The sequence below is a fragment of the Mobula hypostoma genome, chromosome 2, assembly GCF_963921235.1.
Source record: "Mobula hypostoma chromosome 2, sMobHyp1.1, whole genome shotgun sequence".
Classification (NCBI taxonomy): Eukaryota; Metazoa; Chordata; class Chondrichthyes; order Myliobatiformes; family Myliobatidae; genus Mobula; species Mobula hypostoma.
In genome coordinates this window covers 226,632,891-226,650,533 of record NC_086098.1, presented here as the reverse complement: position 1 = coordinate 226,650,533, position 17,643 = coordinate 226,632,891, and the positions used below count along the sequence as shown (strand labels likewise).

The 17,643-nt window shown below is 40.1% G+C and overlaps 1 protein-coding gene across 1 annotated transcript in view; it reads left to right on the top strand.

Annotated features, from left to right (window-relative positions):
• The window catches only part of rab22a (RAB22A, member RAS oncogene family), a 55,538-nt gene that overhangs the window by 3,616 nt on the left and 34,279 nt on the right, over positions 1 to 17,643 (top strand). The window contains exons 2-3 of the mRNA XM_063041580.1: positions 16,915 to 16,994; positions 17,085 to 17,166. Coding sequence (XP_062897650.1) covers positions 16,915 to 16,994; positions 17,085 to 17,166 — 162 coding nt within the window. The remainder of the gene's footprint in view (positions 1 to 16,914; positions 16,995 to 17,084; positions 17,167 to 17,643) is intronic.

Here is a 17,643-nt window from a genome sequence, read left to right as displayed (position 1 = left end):
ATACAACATTAGCTATCTTCCATTCTTATGATAATACATTTGCTATATTAACTCTACAAGCATAATGCAGTCCAACAACATTACGTTCATTAACCCCTGGAGCATGGCTCCAACTCTTGTAGAAAACAGGAAAGCCCCAAGCAAACCATTAGTGGTCATGTATATTGATGTGAGCAAGCCTTTGTATTTTGACTTTACATTTATCCCTCCCAATACTAAATTTCTTTCTTGAGGCCATGAAAAAACAGAGGCAGTTAATGCTAGATTATAGTGGCCAATTCTAACCAAGCCAAATTACCACTGCTGGAGACCCCAGTGGCTTTGTTATACTTATATGATGTACCCTCAGCTCCAATAATGATTATTCCAAAAGTCAAAGAGATGCATTTGATCCTTTATTAACAATTAGAAGTGATCTTGAAGTGATGAAACTTAAGCAAGTGTAAGTTGAGAGTAATTGAGTGGTACAGCATCTTTCGGCCCCCAGCTGTAAACTACTCCGAACAAAACATGAATACATAACTTTGCTTTTACCTTGCCCTCAATTGTGTGACAAGTTACCATAACAAATGTTCAGCACAGAATACAATGCAGATAGAGAACAGATCCATAACTAATTATTACCTACAACACACATCAAAGTTGCTGGTGAACGCAGCAGGCCAAGCAGCATCTATAGGAAGAGGCGCAGTCGACATTTCAGGCCGAGACCCTTCATCAGGACTAACTGAAGGAAGAGTGAGTAAGGGATTTGAAAGCTGGAGGGGGAGGGGGAGATGCAAAATGATAGGAGAAGACAGGAGGGGGAGGGATAGAGCCGAGAGCTGGACAGGTGATAGGCAAAAGGGGATACGAGAGGATCATGGGACAGGAGGTCCGGGAAGAAAGACGGGGGGGGTGACCCAGAGGATGGGCAAGAGGTATGTTCAGAGGGACAGAGGGAGAAAAAGGAGAGTGAGAGAAAGAATGTGTGCATAAAAATGAGTAACAGATGGGGTACGAGGGGGAGGTGGGGCCTAGCGGAAGTTAGAGAAGTCAATGTTCATGCCATCAGGTTGGAGGCTACCCAGACGGAATATAAGGTGTTGTTCCTCCAACCTGAGTGTGGCTTCATCTTTACAGTAGAGGAGGCCGTGGATAGACATGTCAGAATGGGAATGGGATGTGGAATTAAAATGTGTGGCCACTGGGAGATCCTGCTTTCTCTGGCGGACAGAGCGTAGATGTTCATCTCCCCCTCCCCCTCCAGCTTTCAAATCCCTTACTCACTCTTCCTTCAGTTAGTCCTGACGAAGGGTCTCGGCCTGAAACGTCGACTGCGCCTCTTCCTATAGATGCTGCTTGGCCTGCTGCGTTCACCAGCAACTTTGATGTGTGTTGCTTGAATTTCCAGCATCTGCAGAATTCCTGTTGTTTGCGTTTTAATTATTACCTAAATACTTTCATAATGTTGGCTTTTGCTAGTTGCCTTTTATGTCTCTAATCATAGGTCTTCTTATTTATGGATATTAATGCATTGAAGGCAATTCAAAGAAGGTTTACTGGACTAATAATACCCGAAATAGACATTGTCTTTTGAGAAAAGGCTTATTATTCTAGACGTGGCCCTGAGCAATCTCGATAGGGTGGAGGTGGTTAGGATGTTCACACCTGTGATAAAATGTAGAATCCTTTATAACTAAGTGTTCACTGATGTTCAGACAGAGGAAGTAAATTTTTCTGAAGGTTGCAGATCTTTAGACTGCCCTTCCCAAAGGGAAGCAGAAGCAGAGTCTAAATATCTTTGGTAGAGTTAGATACTCACTTGAAAGGTGAATGAATGGGTGAAACTTTGCCAGGAGAGGGGGAATGTAGAGTTGAGGTTATAACAGATCTTTTAAATGGTGGAGCAACACACATCAAAGTTGCTGGTGAATGCAGCAGGCCAGGCAGCATCTATAGGAAGAGGCGCAGTCGACGTTTCAGGCCGAGACTCTTCGTCAGGGTCTCGGCCTGAAACGTCGACTGCGCCTCTTCCTATAGATGCTGCCTGGCCTGCTGCGTTCACCAGCAACTTTGATGTGTGTTGCTTGAATTTCCAGCATCTGCAGAATTCCTCGTGTTTACTTTTAAATGGTGGAGCAGGCTTACGAGGCCTCATGGTCCTAATTAATAATACAGTCCTCTTGGAACAGTGTTGTTTGTCTTGTCTAGTTGGCCCAAGAAACAATCAGTAGCCATTACAGCATCTCATTCCAACACCAATTTTGTTCCTGTTCTACCATTTTCCGTCCTTTCCAAGGGCCCCAGTTTTACTGATGAGTCTCTTAGAAATGTGTTTTGAAGGCTCTTTTTTTCCCCCTCAGCATCACTACACTTTTCTCATCATTCTTTATAAAACTCACTTCAACTTTAGTAAAAAATCAAATTTTGTGTAGCAATCTATATGGAATGGTGGAGCAGACTTGATGGGCAGAATGGCTTAATTCTGCTCCTACGTCGTAAAGTCTTATGACCTTATTTTAATCAATGCACACTATCTTGCCTAGGTTATCATTTCCAGCTAGCACTCTCCTGTCTGTGTTGAATAGTAACTGCTGAGATTTTCCTCACATCCTTTTTGGAGGATGTACTAGGTCCCATTTTGTGGTCTTTTAACATTTCCCTGGTATCATAGGACAATTATGGTCAGTATTAATACAACTGCTGTCTTTCCCTTAAAAGCCTAAATGTGTGACATCCTAGTGCAGCCAACCTTTTATTGCGCTTGACTTTTAGCATTTTAGTATCTCTGCTACTTAATTCTTTTCTCTAATATCCTTGTCTTAGTAACCTGGGCAGCATTTTCCTTGGTATAAGAGATTCATGGTACTCCATTTTAATACTTACTTTTAGTCATCAAGCATAAATTTTTTTTTAGCCCCTAATAGATTACATTTGTCTCTTACGATCTTTGAACTCAGGTTATGTTCACTATCTGTCTACTCTCTGTGGCTGCTCATTTTCCATTTTTCCATTTCATACGCTTTCTTCCGGTTGGCTCTTGCATGGCATGTTCTACTTTGTGTTATTATGGAAATGTACTTTAATTGTCCATGAACCATCTTTTGAAAGGCTGCTCTTGAAATTTGTGTTTTGCCAGGCAATTTTTAGTTCTGGTTTACCTTCCCCCGTTCATTTTTCAACTTACGAAATGGTTCCTCTTCCAATTAGTTATGTACTTTTCCATAGATGAAATTATCACATTATAGTTATTGTTATGGCAATTGTTCCTCGACTGAGACTTGCTCCACTTAACCCAGAACCAAATACAGCAATATGTTAGGCTGTACGTGTTCAAGAATGATGTTTTAAATATTTTAGACATTCTTCCTCTTTTGTCCTTGCACTATTTCTATCCTAGTAGATATTAGGATAACCATTACTCACTTCTCATTCTGAATTGTAATTTCCCTAAAAAATAAAGGTTTGTCAATATCCTTCCCTTAAATGAGAGATTAATTAGCAAAATACTACCTTTGGTTCTGACCACATAGTTTCTGCCTTGACTATTTGGATGTAACCTTCTCAATATCATTTCAGTACCAATACTATTGCACCCTCTCTCCTTTACCTTGTTCTTTAACAGATTTTGCTTGGAATTTTGACTTAAAAGATTTTAAGTTAAAAATATTCAGCTGTCACCTTGGTGCTTATTTTATTGTCATCTTTTTTAAAGTTTATCATATAGAATACATTTGCAATACTACTATCTTGATCACTTCCTTTTTATCTCGTTATCAGATGTTGACTCTTCCTGTCACATAAATTTAAAACTTCTATATGCAAAGTGAAAATTTGAACATGCACAAAAGTTGTAATGCTACAATTTTTTTCCATTCTTCCTTGTCACATCAATCAGTATGCTGTAATAAACTGCATATTATCTCTTTACATGTGTATAATGAATGCTGAGTTTGTTTACACCCTAATGAAGTCAGGCAATACAACAAAATGGTTTCTTCAGGTGAGCAAAAGTAACATGGGAGCACATCTGCCATTAATCTAAAGGAAGAGATTTAGCGTAGTTTTCAGTGCTGGTGATCAAAATTTCAAGATACATTTATTATCAAAGTATGTATGCAGTACACACCCCCGAGATTCGTCCTCATGCAGGCAGCCATGAAACAAAGAAACACCGTGGAACCCATTTAAAGAAATCATCAAACATCCAACATGTGGGGGGAAAAAACCTTAATGTGCATATGGCAAAAAAAGTAAACAAAAGACACACAGAATATTAAACATCAAACAGCAGAACCCCCAAAACGGTCCAGGAGCCACAGCTACTGAGTCAGTTCAGTTTAGCACTGTGTTAGTGACTGCAGGCCTCAACAGCAGAGTCAGTTTCACTCCAGTCAAATAGCAAAAGCGAGTAATCAGAAACACATGGAACATGAACTGCAGAGTCTTCCAAAACCAAGTCCAGGACCACACTGCTTGTTCAACGCTAAGGACATTAAACATCAAACTGCCAAGTTAGATTGAATTAGAAGGAGCAGACTGCTTCCACAGATTTTGCCAGGCTTCTGAGAATCTGCCGTAATGATTGCATAAACTTCATGCAATTTGGGAAAAGCAGAATATCAACTGCAGTGCAGTTATATGGCTATGCTTGTATTTGCTCTTGTTTGGCTAAAGGTATACCTGGAGCAGAGGCTAGAATGACAGTAGTGTCAGTAGCAACATATAAAGGAGATGAGCGCTACCTTCTATATTTCCAACCACAGTTACCACTGAAGTTTTTCAGGGCCTCACCAGGGTCTTGCCTGGTTCCTTTCACTGTGTTGCAACCAGGGCATGTCTGTCACCAATGTAACTCTAAGGTGCCCCATTGCTTTCTTCAGTTTTAGATCTCAAAGTAATTGGCCTAAGCTGTGAATTCCATGTGACTGGGTTGGGAATTGCTGTTAGGTTTACAAATATACTATGAATTAAATTTTAAAACTGCACTGTGGTTATACTTTCTATGCCAGATGCTTTAAAATACAACATTATGGTCAAATTATAGTGTTTTGTACTTCTAGCAGTTTTGCTCTGGCCTTTCAACAAGGCATGTCTACATATATCGATCACTGAGGTAACTCGTGCAAGAAGCTAGAATAGGAGGGAAGCAGCTAATATGAAGATTAGTGCACAAGAGAAGGTTGCAAAGATAGAGGTAAACCGGTGGAGGTATTTGAATAACAATTTTAGACTTAAAAACACTCCCGAGGCTTTATAAAGTCCAGGAATTTACTTACAAATCTCTCAAGAATATTGCCATTTTTCTGTTTATAGTGAAGTTAAAAGTGCAGTTTATTGCATTATTTTCCAATCAATATTGCAAGACTGCGTAAGAAATGCAAAAATATTTTAACATATTATATGCTTGTCTAGCTCAGTAAATAATGTATATTTAAGATGTTGTCATTGCAGGTCCAGTATTTTGGAGAGGGGTATAAATGAATAGCAATAATTGGAATAAAAATTGATTCCTGTCAATTTTTTAGGGTCTCATATCTTTGCAGGTGGTGGCATTGCAAAGACAAGGGATTATCAACTTGAGTGTTATTGTAGAGAGTGGCTTCTCTTGAATAATGCCTGGAGGAAGTCATCCTAATTTTAGAGATGAAGTCTACTTATTTACTTCAGCTCAGGATGGTGCAAATACTCGATCCTGATCCCAGTCGCTTACTATTCAATTTGACTTCCTCTTTTCAATGGACAATTAGTGAATGACGGTACGTCGGATGCCATGCCAGTGACATTCATATGCATAAAGTAAACAGAAAAACTGTGTGAAAGGTCGCAATGAATGGAGAATGGTGGTTAATATGCCATTGGATTAGTAATCCAAAGGATTTGGTTAATGATCTAGGGACACAAATTCAAATCCACCTTGGCAACTGGGACATTTATATTCAGTCCTTTAAATAAATGGAATAAAACTGTTCATCATGTTGAGCAGTTTGTGGTTGGCTTCCTACTTTGCTGCTGAAATTACTCATTGCTGTAAAAAAAATCTATTACAAATCTTTCCATTACTGCCTTCCCTCTGAAATCCCGTTTTTTTAAGGTTCTTGAACAGGTAATCAATCATCCCTGCACTGTTCCTTTGTGTCCATTATGCTGACCAGACTAATGCTATTAAAAGATACCTGATTTGATTGTTCATCTATCTCTACATTCTCTAAATGAAATGGTAGAAAATTTACCAGAGTAGGAGGCGATTCATCCCATCATAGTGTACAATCTAATTCTACCATCCCAGTGTTGTTGATTGTGCTGCAGGTCATGACCTATCAGGCAAACATCCAAGCACTTTTCAAATGTGGTGAACATTTCTGCCTTTACTAATTTCCACCAATTACTCTAAATCTATGCTGCTTGGCTTCTGAACCCCTGTGTTAAGAGAAATAATTACTTCTATTTAATCTTTCCAAGCACCCTTGTACACATCCATTGAGTTTCCTTTCATATTGCCCATCCAACCTTTTCACAAAGCCAAACAACTTGTATCTAGAAATTTTCCAGCTCTGGCAGTATTTTTGGAAATAACTTCTGAGCACACTCCAGCACAGTCCCATCTTTCCTGTAATTGGCAAGAGAAGCTGTACACAGTACTAAAGCTGCAACTTCACACTATTGTATTTAATTCCAGCTGCCCGCTGTTGTGCTCTGTGTATCAGTTAATAAAATAAAGCATATTAAATGCCTTTTTCTCTGCCTTATCAATGCTGCTGTGGAATAAATTCCATTTGCTGCATCCCTGTCCAACTAACCAAAGTATGTACACCCTTCTCCTAGACTACCCTTCCAACTGTGAGATTGCCCCTTCTGCTTTGTTCCTTAGTACAATTCATATAACATGATTTGTTGATCTTCCTAACAACTTGCCCCCTCTCATAGTTATGATTTTTCTAGGAGTAATGGTGCTATTCTGGTTTTTATTTTTGTCCCTCTGTCACCTGAAAACTTTTTATCTTGGAATGTTAAACTGCCATATATATTCCTCTTAAGCCATAACAGCTATAATATTTGTAACAGCTAGAATATTGTACTTAGTCTATATCAGTGCATCAGTTCATTTACTTTCAGTATACTACTTGGCAATTAAATATCATTTAAACAAGTTTTGTTTTTTGTATGCTTTCCAGTCTTTGTACTGCCTTCCAAATGCTCTCATTTTTTTGCCTTCCATTTTTAGATCTGCATTACCCTTTGCCCAGTTTTCCATGCATGTGCTAAATTATTTTAAACTCTCCACATTAACAAACATACATTCAAGACTTGCTGGACTTGCTTCTTATGAATTGCTTTCCTCATTCCCCTGAACCAGTCCCAGTGGTCCAATGGGATGCAGCACTGCGATTAATCAGAAGATTGCTATTTTGGAAGCTCTCTTTCATAATGGCTTTCTTAATTCCTCAGAAATCTGCCTATAGGATTTTATCCATTTTTCTGCCCTTGTTAGTACTGATGTAAATCACTTGGGCTTACAAAATTTTCTGCATCCACTCAGTGATATCCTTGACTATGACAAATGGGAGGTGAAATTACTTTCTGGAATCACAACCTCAGATCAGTGAAATGTCTGTTTCCCCCAGCTTTAGAATCTCCTCGACTATTTCTTTCTTCTCCCATCAATTACAATTTAGTGTGAAGGCAGGATGGCCATAGGGATAAGTTTTGGCGAATGGGTAAATGGAATGGCCCCTCAAATTGCCTATTAACCCATCATATTCCTTTATTGCCTTCTTTCATTTATTTGCTTCTGTGTCCACCCAGACTTTGTCTCATCCATTGTGTTAATTAATGTCTTTCATGCTCTCTTTGAGTGTTTAGAATTTTTCTTTTGAATTTCTCTCATTGTCTTATACTGCTGGCCCTTAGTTTTGCAACACCCCTTCTCTTCTCTCCCCCCCCCCCACCTCCCACTCCCCAATAGAATCTCTGCCTATTCCAGCATTTCAAGTTAGACAACCCCTTGGGCTTTGAAGAAATGGAAGCCAGTGTATGCATTGAGGTATTGTAATTCTGCAAGAAGGAGAGGCCCGAAATTCTTGATGCAGCCTGACCTGCTGAGTAGTTCCATCATTTTCCAGGATCTGTGTGTTGTTTTAATATTCCCAGTACTCCTTCCTGTTTTTATCTGATTGTATGCACTTTCTTAATGTTTGGCTTTAGAAAATTATATTAGTCAGAATTCTATGAAGTACAATCAGAAGAAATATTCTGTTAATATTTTAAAAAGCAAGTTGATCTGTTTAGCTGTGTGTTTTTGTTTTCCCCAAGAAGTCCATTTCTTGCAATATTGGCTGGGTGACTGGTGTAGAAAAATTGCTAAAATTGATGTACACTTCATGGTCATGAAGATTTCATACTGTAATACCTTAACGACCTTGCGATCGAAATGATAACCTTATGAAGGGCAAATCCAAACTATGATCAATTGATCAGTTGAGGCACTGTTGATAATTTAATAGCTTCAGAAAACTAAATGCGTTGTGCGAAAGAGAATTCACTGATTTTGGAATAACTGTAGTACAAATGCCATCTACAAATTTGCTGATGCCACCACTGTTGGCAGAATCATAGGTGGTGACAAGCTGGCCAAACAGGAATGAGAAAGGTCAGCTGGTAGTGATCTTGTAACAATGATCTCCTCTCAATGTCAGCAAAACCGAAGAACTGTGGACTTGAGAAAGAGGAAGTTGTGTGAACTAGCACCAGTCCTCACTGACAGGTCTGAAGTGGAAAGGGTGAACATTTAGGCGGTTCTATCTTGTGCCCAGCATATAGATGCAACCATGAATAAGACACATCTCTACTCTCTCAGAAGTGTAAGGAGATTTAGCATGTTTTGCAGATGGAGCTGAGACACTCAACAACTTTCTGTAGGTGTACAGGTTGAGTTACAGCTTGGTTCAGGGACTCCAGTGTACAGGAACATGAGGCAACACAGTGGTGGACTTGACCAGTCCCATCATGGGTACACCTCTCCAATACCACCCCCCCCCCCCATCGAGGGTATGTACGTGAGGCAGTATCGTTAATGATCCCCACCATCTGGGCCATGTTCTCTTCTTATTTTTGCCTTCAAGCAGGAGGTAAAGGAGCTTAAAGGTCCAAACCTCAAGGTTCAAAAACATCATCTTCCCCACTGCCATTAGATTTTTGAACTGACTTGGAAGCATGTTGTTTGGACTATATTTCCCTCACCTGACACCTCTCTCCCCTTTCTTGACCTATCTGTCTCCATTACTGGAGACAAACTGCCTGCTGGTATCTTTCATAAACCCACTGAATCCCACACCTATCTTGACTACCTCTTCCCACCCTGTCTCCTATAAAGATACTATTCTGTCTTCTCAATTCCTTCTTCTCTGCTGCATCTGTTCCCAAGAGGAGGCTTTCTTTTCCAGGACATCAGAGATGTTCTTCTCCTTCAACAAACAGGGCTTCCTTTCCTCCACCATTAATGCTGCCCTCACTGACATCTCCACCATTTCCCGGCATCTGCTCTTATCCCCTCTTTCTCTCTCTGCCCCCCGCCCCCCGAGCCTCTGCATCCAACACATCATTCTCTGCAACTTCTGCCATTTTCAGCGGGACCCTACCATCAAACACAACTTTACCTCTTCCCGACTCTTTGCCTTCCACAGGGATTTCTCCCTCCGTGGTTCCCTCGTCCATTTGTCCCTCTCCACAAATCTCCCTCCTGGCATTTACCCCTGCAAGTGCCCATTCACCTTCTCCCTCACCTCCAATTCAGAACCCCAAACAGTCCTTCCAAGTAAAGCAGTACTTCACCTGCAAATCTGTCGGAGTCATCTATGGTATCTGGCGTTCCCGATGTGGCCTCCACTACTACATTGACCCTATGTTGATTTGTCGAGCACCTATCTGCAAAAAATAGAATGTCCTGGTAGTCAACCATTCCCGTTCTGACATGTTGGTCCATGGCCGCCTCTTCTGCTACGATGAGGCCACTCTCAGGTTGGAGGATCAACACCTCATACTCCGTCCAAGTAGATTCTAACCTGATGGCATGTACATTGACCTTCCCAACTTCTGGTAAATTTTCCCCCCTCCCTTCTCTCTTCATTTCTCCATGCTGGCCTCTTGCTTATCACCTCCCCCTGCTGTCCCTCGCCTTTCTCCTCTCCTATCATATTTCCTCTTCTCCAGCCCTCTGTTATTTTCACTTATCACCTCCCAGCTTCTCACCTCATTACCCCCCCCCCCATTCCACCCACCTGGCTTCACCCATCAACTTCTAGCTTGTCCTCTCCCTTCCCCCAGCACCTTATTCTGGCACCTTCCCCCTTCCAGTCTTGATGAAGGGTCTCGGCCTGTAACCTCAACTGTTTATTCATTCCATATATGTTGCCTGACATGCTGAGTTCCTCCAGTATTTTCTGTGTGGTGTTGCTCTATATTTCCCTCACTTGTATTGGTGTCATTGTGTTATGGTATCATGTGAATTATGTGTAATTTATCTTAATGTAAATTTGTGTGATTTATGTTTGTAATATACTGTGCTGCTGCTGCAGAAAAGTAATTTTCATACCTTTTATACTCTATAAATATGCCCATGACAATAAACTAGAATTTGCAATGCAAAATTAATTGCTTTTAATATAGTTTTGTGTTGAGGAAACCATAATACATGTTTCTTTTGTCTCTTGGTAATTTTTATTTTCCACTTCAACTGTCATTGCATTGGTTCTTAATTTTGCTTTGTAGACCTCCCCTTATTGTTCTCCTCTCCCATCTTTGACCTGCCCCTGTTCCCCTCATCTCAATGCTTATTTATGTAACTTTTCCCAGGTTAATGAAGACCACCAACCTGAGATGTCCAAGTATGGTGCACTTTCCAACACTTTCTAGTTTTGAAATTTGTGCACACAAAATTGTTTAACTTGTGGCTTATGTGATTTTGATTGAGCTTTAAATGAAGAAAACAGATTATGACTTGAAGTAGCTTTTTATTGGGTGTTAAGATGCAAAGTAGCCGAATACTCAAGAGGACCTATGAATCTTCTGAAAAATTTAAGTGGCTTTTCATGATATGGTTGTTTCAATTTTGTTTTCGCAATGGATGATTATATACCTAGATCAAGTTTAAGTTTGTCATCTGGCATACATTTGTACAATACCGTTCCTCTGGACCACAGTGCACCCACAAAACACATATCACACACAGTGCATAAAACAAAATATGACCACAAATGCTGGTAGTTAGTAAAGTATAATTTAAAGTGTTTGTAATGTGCAGCACAGGTAAACACTGTCCTCATGACAAGACTTTGGTGGTAGCAGGGTATTCATTAGTCTCTCACCCTGAGGGAAGAAGCTGTTACCTAGTCTGGCAGTCCTAGTCCTGATGCTCCTGCACCTCCTTCCTGATGGTTGTGGGTCAAGGAAATAGTGGGATGGGTAGTAGGTAGAGGTCCTCAACAATGCTTTGGGCCATATATAACACTCCAATTAAATGTCACAAAAAGGGGTGAGGGGAAACCCTCTCAGCAGTTTTTACTATCCTCTGGAGGGTCTTGTGGTCCTTTCATCTTCTGTACCATACAATGATGTTGCCAGACAGGACACTTGATATTGTGTAAGAAGTTGTTAGAATGGGGGTGGGGAGCCTTGCATGCCATGATCTCCTCAAAGTGTAGATGCTGCTAAGCCCTCTTGACTACTGAGGTATTGTGGGTCCAGGTTAGATGGTCCATAATGTGCACACTAAAGAACTTTGTGCTCTTCACTCAATGGCAGAGTCATTGGGGTGTTTTGGAAAGTGGTTGACCTGCACCATCCTGAAGTCCACAATCATCTCTTGTCTCTTGTTGACTTTGAGACTCAAGTTGTTCTCACACGATTTGACAAGCCTTCTATCTCCTCTGAGACTCACCATTGCTAGCCACTGTTGTTTTGTCAGCATACTTGAAGTGGTTTGAACTTGATGTGGCAGTGCAGTCATGAGTCAGGAGCATGAACTGCTGTGGACTAAGCACCCTGGGTGACACCAATGCATGATGTGATGGAGCTAGAGATGTTGATGCCAACTCAGACTGACTTCGGTGTTTCCAATCTGAGGAACAGATTATACTGCACCTCAGGCTCTAAGTGGGATTCCTGCAAACTCAGTGCTAAAGTCATCTGGCTCCTAATGTCTTGTAGCTATTCGATTAGGCAGAGTGATCAAAATCTGTCATTGTGCAGAGGCAGTGGAAGCTTAAAGCACCGAAAGATTGCTCTGAGGGTTCATGCTGTCTACTCTTCTAGCATCTCTCAATGCCTAGTAATCTGTTATTTAAATAGTTGAAAAATACATTGTAATCATAGTTTAAAACAAAAACCAATCAATTTATTTTACATATTTACTGTTTTGCTCTTTGCACTACATTTTAAGATAAATATTTGCTATTGTAACTTGTAACTTACTGCACTATACTGCTGCTGCAAAACAACCAATTTCACTAGGTAAGTCAATGATTCTGATTTGGACTACAGATCAGTGATCCAATCCCATGATTGGGCATTGCTAAATGTCTGGTATAAAGTCATAGGGTCAGATGGACAATGTATCTGGACCCCTCAGCTTTACTACACTGAATGGAAAGTCAATTGCACCCATCCTTGACTTGCAGTGTGTCCATATTTCCGTATTACAAATACAAGTCCAGGATACCTTGACATGTCTACTGAAACTAGATGACTAATCCCTCCAGAACTGCTGGCTAATAATCTGTGTTCCAACCTGTTGAGTTCAATTTGCAAATCAGAAATATTGAATTTTAATTGTGATTCCTGTCGTTGCTACAATTGGCATTTCCTTTTCACACTGTAATTTTTATTAAAAACTGAGCAAAATCTAATTGATCAAATTTATTTCAGTTCTTTTATAGTTCAGATCTGGAATATTTAATCAGAGTAAGTATGCCAAACCATTGAACTGCAGAGGAAAATTGATCTGGTTAATCAGATTACATCCTGCATACGTATATGTAAGATTTTGGCATTTCTCTTCAAAGTGGTAATTTGTATTATGTAGCATTGTTACAGTTCTTACCAGATATTGACCACAATTTATAAATTATTGAAGATTGAGAGTCATATTGAATCTCTTACTCCATGTGTAAAAAATTTTTCATCTGCTAATGAAGCAAGTTTTATAGGTAAGCCAGTCAAATAGGGGTTATTGGGCAGGTAGTTGCATGCTGCATACTATATAGCTTGTAGATTTATACATTACCTAGGAGCTTGTGTGTGAAGTGTTTGCTTCAAAGGTGTAATTTGTGAAATCTGAAGTATTATTAATCCAAGATGTGAACTGTGTGGGTATGCTGCAAGGACTGTATTTTCATTCAGCTAGGCTTTATTAACACTTGATGCTAACTAGATGCAAATTGCATTGCAACGTGATTTAAAAATTGCTGGTGAATGCAGCAGGCCAGGCTGCCTGGCCTGCTGTGTTCACCAGCAATTTTTATGCGTGTTGCTTGAAATTCTAGCATCTGCAGATTTCCTCGTGTTTGCAACATGATTTGTTCAGTCTCCTGGTGAATTCGTGTGTGATGCCATTGCAAGTGGTCCTGAATACACAAATTGTGTAGGTGAATAACCTGACCCTGGCTCTGCTTTGCTCCTGATCTAAACTAGGATAACAAAATGTACTTCCCATTGCTCGGAAGTGAAATGAAGATCAATAATTAGCTGTTTAAAATCTGTTGTTACATGTTACTGTTTTAACAAAATGCGGAGAGGTTGCTGGGACATTCAGCAGTTAAGGGACAGTGGACTGCGAGCTACCAGCAGGAGAGCGAGCTGGGTGGAGTTAGTTGAAGATCTTGCTACAGCAGTGGGCGAGTCTGATACTTCTCCATGTCCAGAAGATTGTGATAATTAGCAGCACACAGTGCATATTGGATACTTGACTGTCACTTTGTACGATCCATACTTGGATTTATGGAATATCATGTGGCGACCACTTTTTGTTAATTTGTACCTGGATTCGAGTGTGTTATGTGGCGACCACTTGTGTTAAGGAATATTCCGTGACTGTCACCTCGTGATATCCCTACGGGGATTTTGGAATTTCAGTGTCACTTTGTTACCCCTGCATGGATTCTAGTATTTCAGTGACGACTGCTTGACTTCTGGAATCTTCTGTGACTGTCACCTTGTGTCATCTTAAGGTGGATTTATGAGCTCTCCCTCACAGACACTTGTACCTGTTCCCGTTGATTTCTGGAACCTTCTGGATTGCTATCCTAGGACTCTATTTAAGTAAGACTTGGGAAGAACTGTTCCTAGACCTCCACAGTTTGTGAGCTAAAATGCATAGCATAGAGGACGAGCCCCCACTTTATGTTACATGCCAGCTGCAATGGACCATAGACTCAGTTTTTAATGTTAAACAGCTATATTTTCAGTATCTACCTAAATACAGACAATTAAACAAATTACTCCCCTAAACAAAATTAACAGTGCTATGCATTTTAGCTCACAAACTGCGGAGGTCTAGGAACAGTTCTTCCACAAGACTTACTCAAACAGGGTTCTAGGATAGATAAAAATCTAGCAATCGGATATCCACTCTCAACTCCCTTTTACTCTTTATTTATCTGAAAACACTTTTTGGTATCTTCTTTGATATTATTGGCTAGCATAACTTCATATTTCATCTTTTCTCTCCTTATAGATTTTTTAGTTGACTTCTTTTGGTTTTTAAGATCGTCCCACTAATTTTTGCTATATTACATGTCCTCTCTTGCTTTTTTGAAGTCTTTGTCTTCCCTTGTCAAAGACAATGGTTGCGTTATTCTTCCCTTACAATACTTCCTCATCTTTGGAATGTTTCCATCCTGCGCCTTCGGAATTGATCCCAGAAACTCCAGTCATTGTTGGAGACCACGAACCTACAGTCAGTTGTCCTGCAGATACCCAATAAAATAGCAGCTGAGAATATATGTGCAATGTAACTTCACAACTCCTTTGCTCAGTGTCCTGACTGATGAGGGACCTTTGCACTTGAACTTCTCTGTCCCTCTGTCCTACAACACTTTCTAGGATCCTTCCATTCACTGAATAATTCCTATCCTGGTTTGTCTCCCACAATGCAATATTGCATATTTAACTGGATTGAAATTCACTTGCCAATCCAGAGCCCACATACCTTACTAATCAAGATCCTTCTGGTTTTATAACCTTCTACACTATCTATAGTACCACCTACTGTCGTATCGTCTATATGCCTTGTTCATTCACATCCAAATTATTGATATAAGTTACAAACTATAGTCCCAGCACTGACCCATGTGACACACCACAAACACGGAAAATTAGTCTGAGAAACAACCCTGGACCATCACCCTCTGCTTCCTCCCGCTGAGCCAATTATGAATCCAATCAGAAGCCCCTCCATAAATTTATTCACCACAAATGTCACCCAGTATGTTTGCTACATTTTTAAAGAATGGTAGTGCTGTGGCCACTCTAGTTCACTGGAACCACAACTGTGGACAGAGATGAAATTAAAAAATCTGCAAGAGCTTCCACAATTTCACACAAGGCGTGAGCATGCACTGGATCATCTATCAGGCTTAATGTACTTTAAGGCCTCCAGTACCTCCTCCTGCTAATTTGTATGTAGTCCAAAGTTGGGATGGGTCTTGGCTCCAAATTTGTTCAGATGAGACCATCACTTTGGCTATGATTCTGCTGCTCAAGGCCAGAATAATTACAAAGGGTCCAAGGGGTCAGAGCACTGGGAGGGATATGGATTTTCTGAAGGCAGAAATCATTGGTTTATTCAGATGTTTAATTGGTCAACAGAACATCTATGTTAATAAACCATGAACCGCAACAAATATGAATGCCTCTGGCTGAGGGTAATGAAGGCCTGGGCCAGATCATAGTTACAGTTTCTGGTGGGATTGAGTCTCCAGTAAAGAGAACAACAAACGTGAGGGATAATTACCCCACTACCTGCAAACTGACAGCCCAACCCTAACCCAACACTTTAGTACACAGTAAGTGCTCCCACCAAAAGCATACCTGCCAAAGGGCTGTAAAATCACAGTCGACACTCTACATTGGCCATGTCAGAACATGGAACAACTCTTCACCCCACTGGGGGACACAGTAACCTGGATTAGACACGTTAATTCACACTTTTTGAAGAAACCAGAGAACTCAAGTGATAGGAGACATGCCTGAAAAAGCACGATCCCACGATGGCTTGAAAGGCCCTGGGCCTGTACTCTATGGAGTTCAGAGGATGAGAGGATTTTTCTGAAACCTACAGATTATTGAAAGGACTGGATAGAGTGGATGTGAAGAGAATGTGTCCATCCATGTGTTAGGGATCCAGGGGAATAACCTCAGAATAAAGGGATACCAGTTTAAATTTGAGATGGGTGGGAATTTCTTCTGCAGGTGATGGTGAATTTCTGGAATTTTTAGCCACTGAGGGTAGTATAGGTGAAATCATTCTATGTATCTAAGGCAGCGATTGATGGGTTCTTGATTGGTAAAGGCATTATGGGTTACAAGAAAAAGGGTGGTAAAAATCATCCTTGATTGAATGGTGGAGCTGGCTCAGTGGGTTAATTCTGCTCTTGTCTCTTATGGTCACCTCAATATCACAGTAAAGTAGATTCTATTATCACTAGCAAGCAACTCAGACTGAGGTCCACTCCTACCTCAAAAACGAACAAATGCTTGCACAAGTGGACAATTTGTTTTTTTTATTCTAATTTGTCATATTTGCCCTTTGGCCAATCCTTTGGGTGCAATTAAATTGCAACAGAATGTAGTTGTCTCTTGTTCCTCTTCCCTGTTCATGCTCTTCTTAATGAGGAGAGTTGAAAAGATGTAAACTAACCTTTTATTTTATATATCTAGGACACAGGCGTCGGCAAATCCAGCATTGTTTGGAGGTTTGTGGAAGATAGTTTTGACCCGAACATCAATCCGACAATAGGGTGAGGAATACAAAAATATTGTTAAGATGTACATTTAGCTATTCTGTATTTTCCTATTCCTGGGTAATTTGATTTCTGATCCATATTTAGGGCTTCTTTTATGACAAAAACTGTGCAGTATCAAAGTGAGTTGCACAAGTTTCTGATCTGGGACACAGCTGGTCAGGAGCGGGTGAGTCAATTTACTGCTTAACTTAGAAATACTTGCAAGTTTGAAACACTTCATTGTTTTCTTAAAAATTGCTTTCCTTCATCCTAGCATTTCTTACACATTTGATCCCAACAAATAAATATCAGCCAATTACAGAGATGATTTGGAGCAGATCTAAAGGTTTAAGAAATAAAACCTTTATTGACTCCATTATAAAGTACTTCATTGACTAAAATAATTTAGGATATCTTGAGATCATGAATGATGTGATATAATAGTTAGTACCTTTTCTTTCTACGCATAACATTTTCAAAAGCAACGTGTAATTTGTAAATTTCAGTTTAAACTAATGTGACCTTTTGTTTTGCTACAGTTCTGGAGCTGTAGAGCCTTTTATTGCAATAACCTTTTACTTCATGGGTTTGACTATTAGGGTTCTGCCAATAACCACCCCAACAGAAAAATCTTAGCTTACTTTGGCAATAGCAACATCCGTAT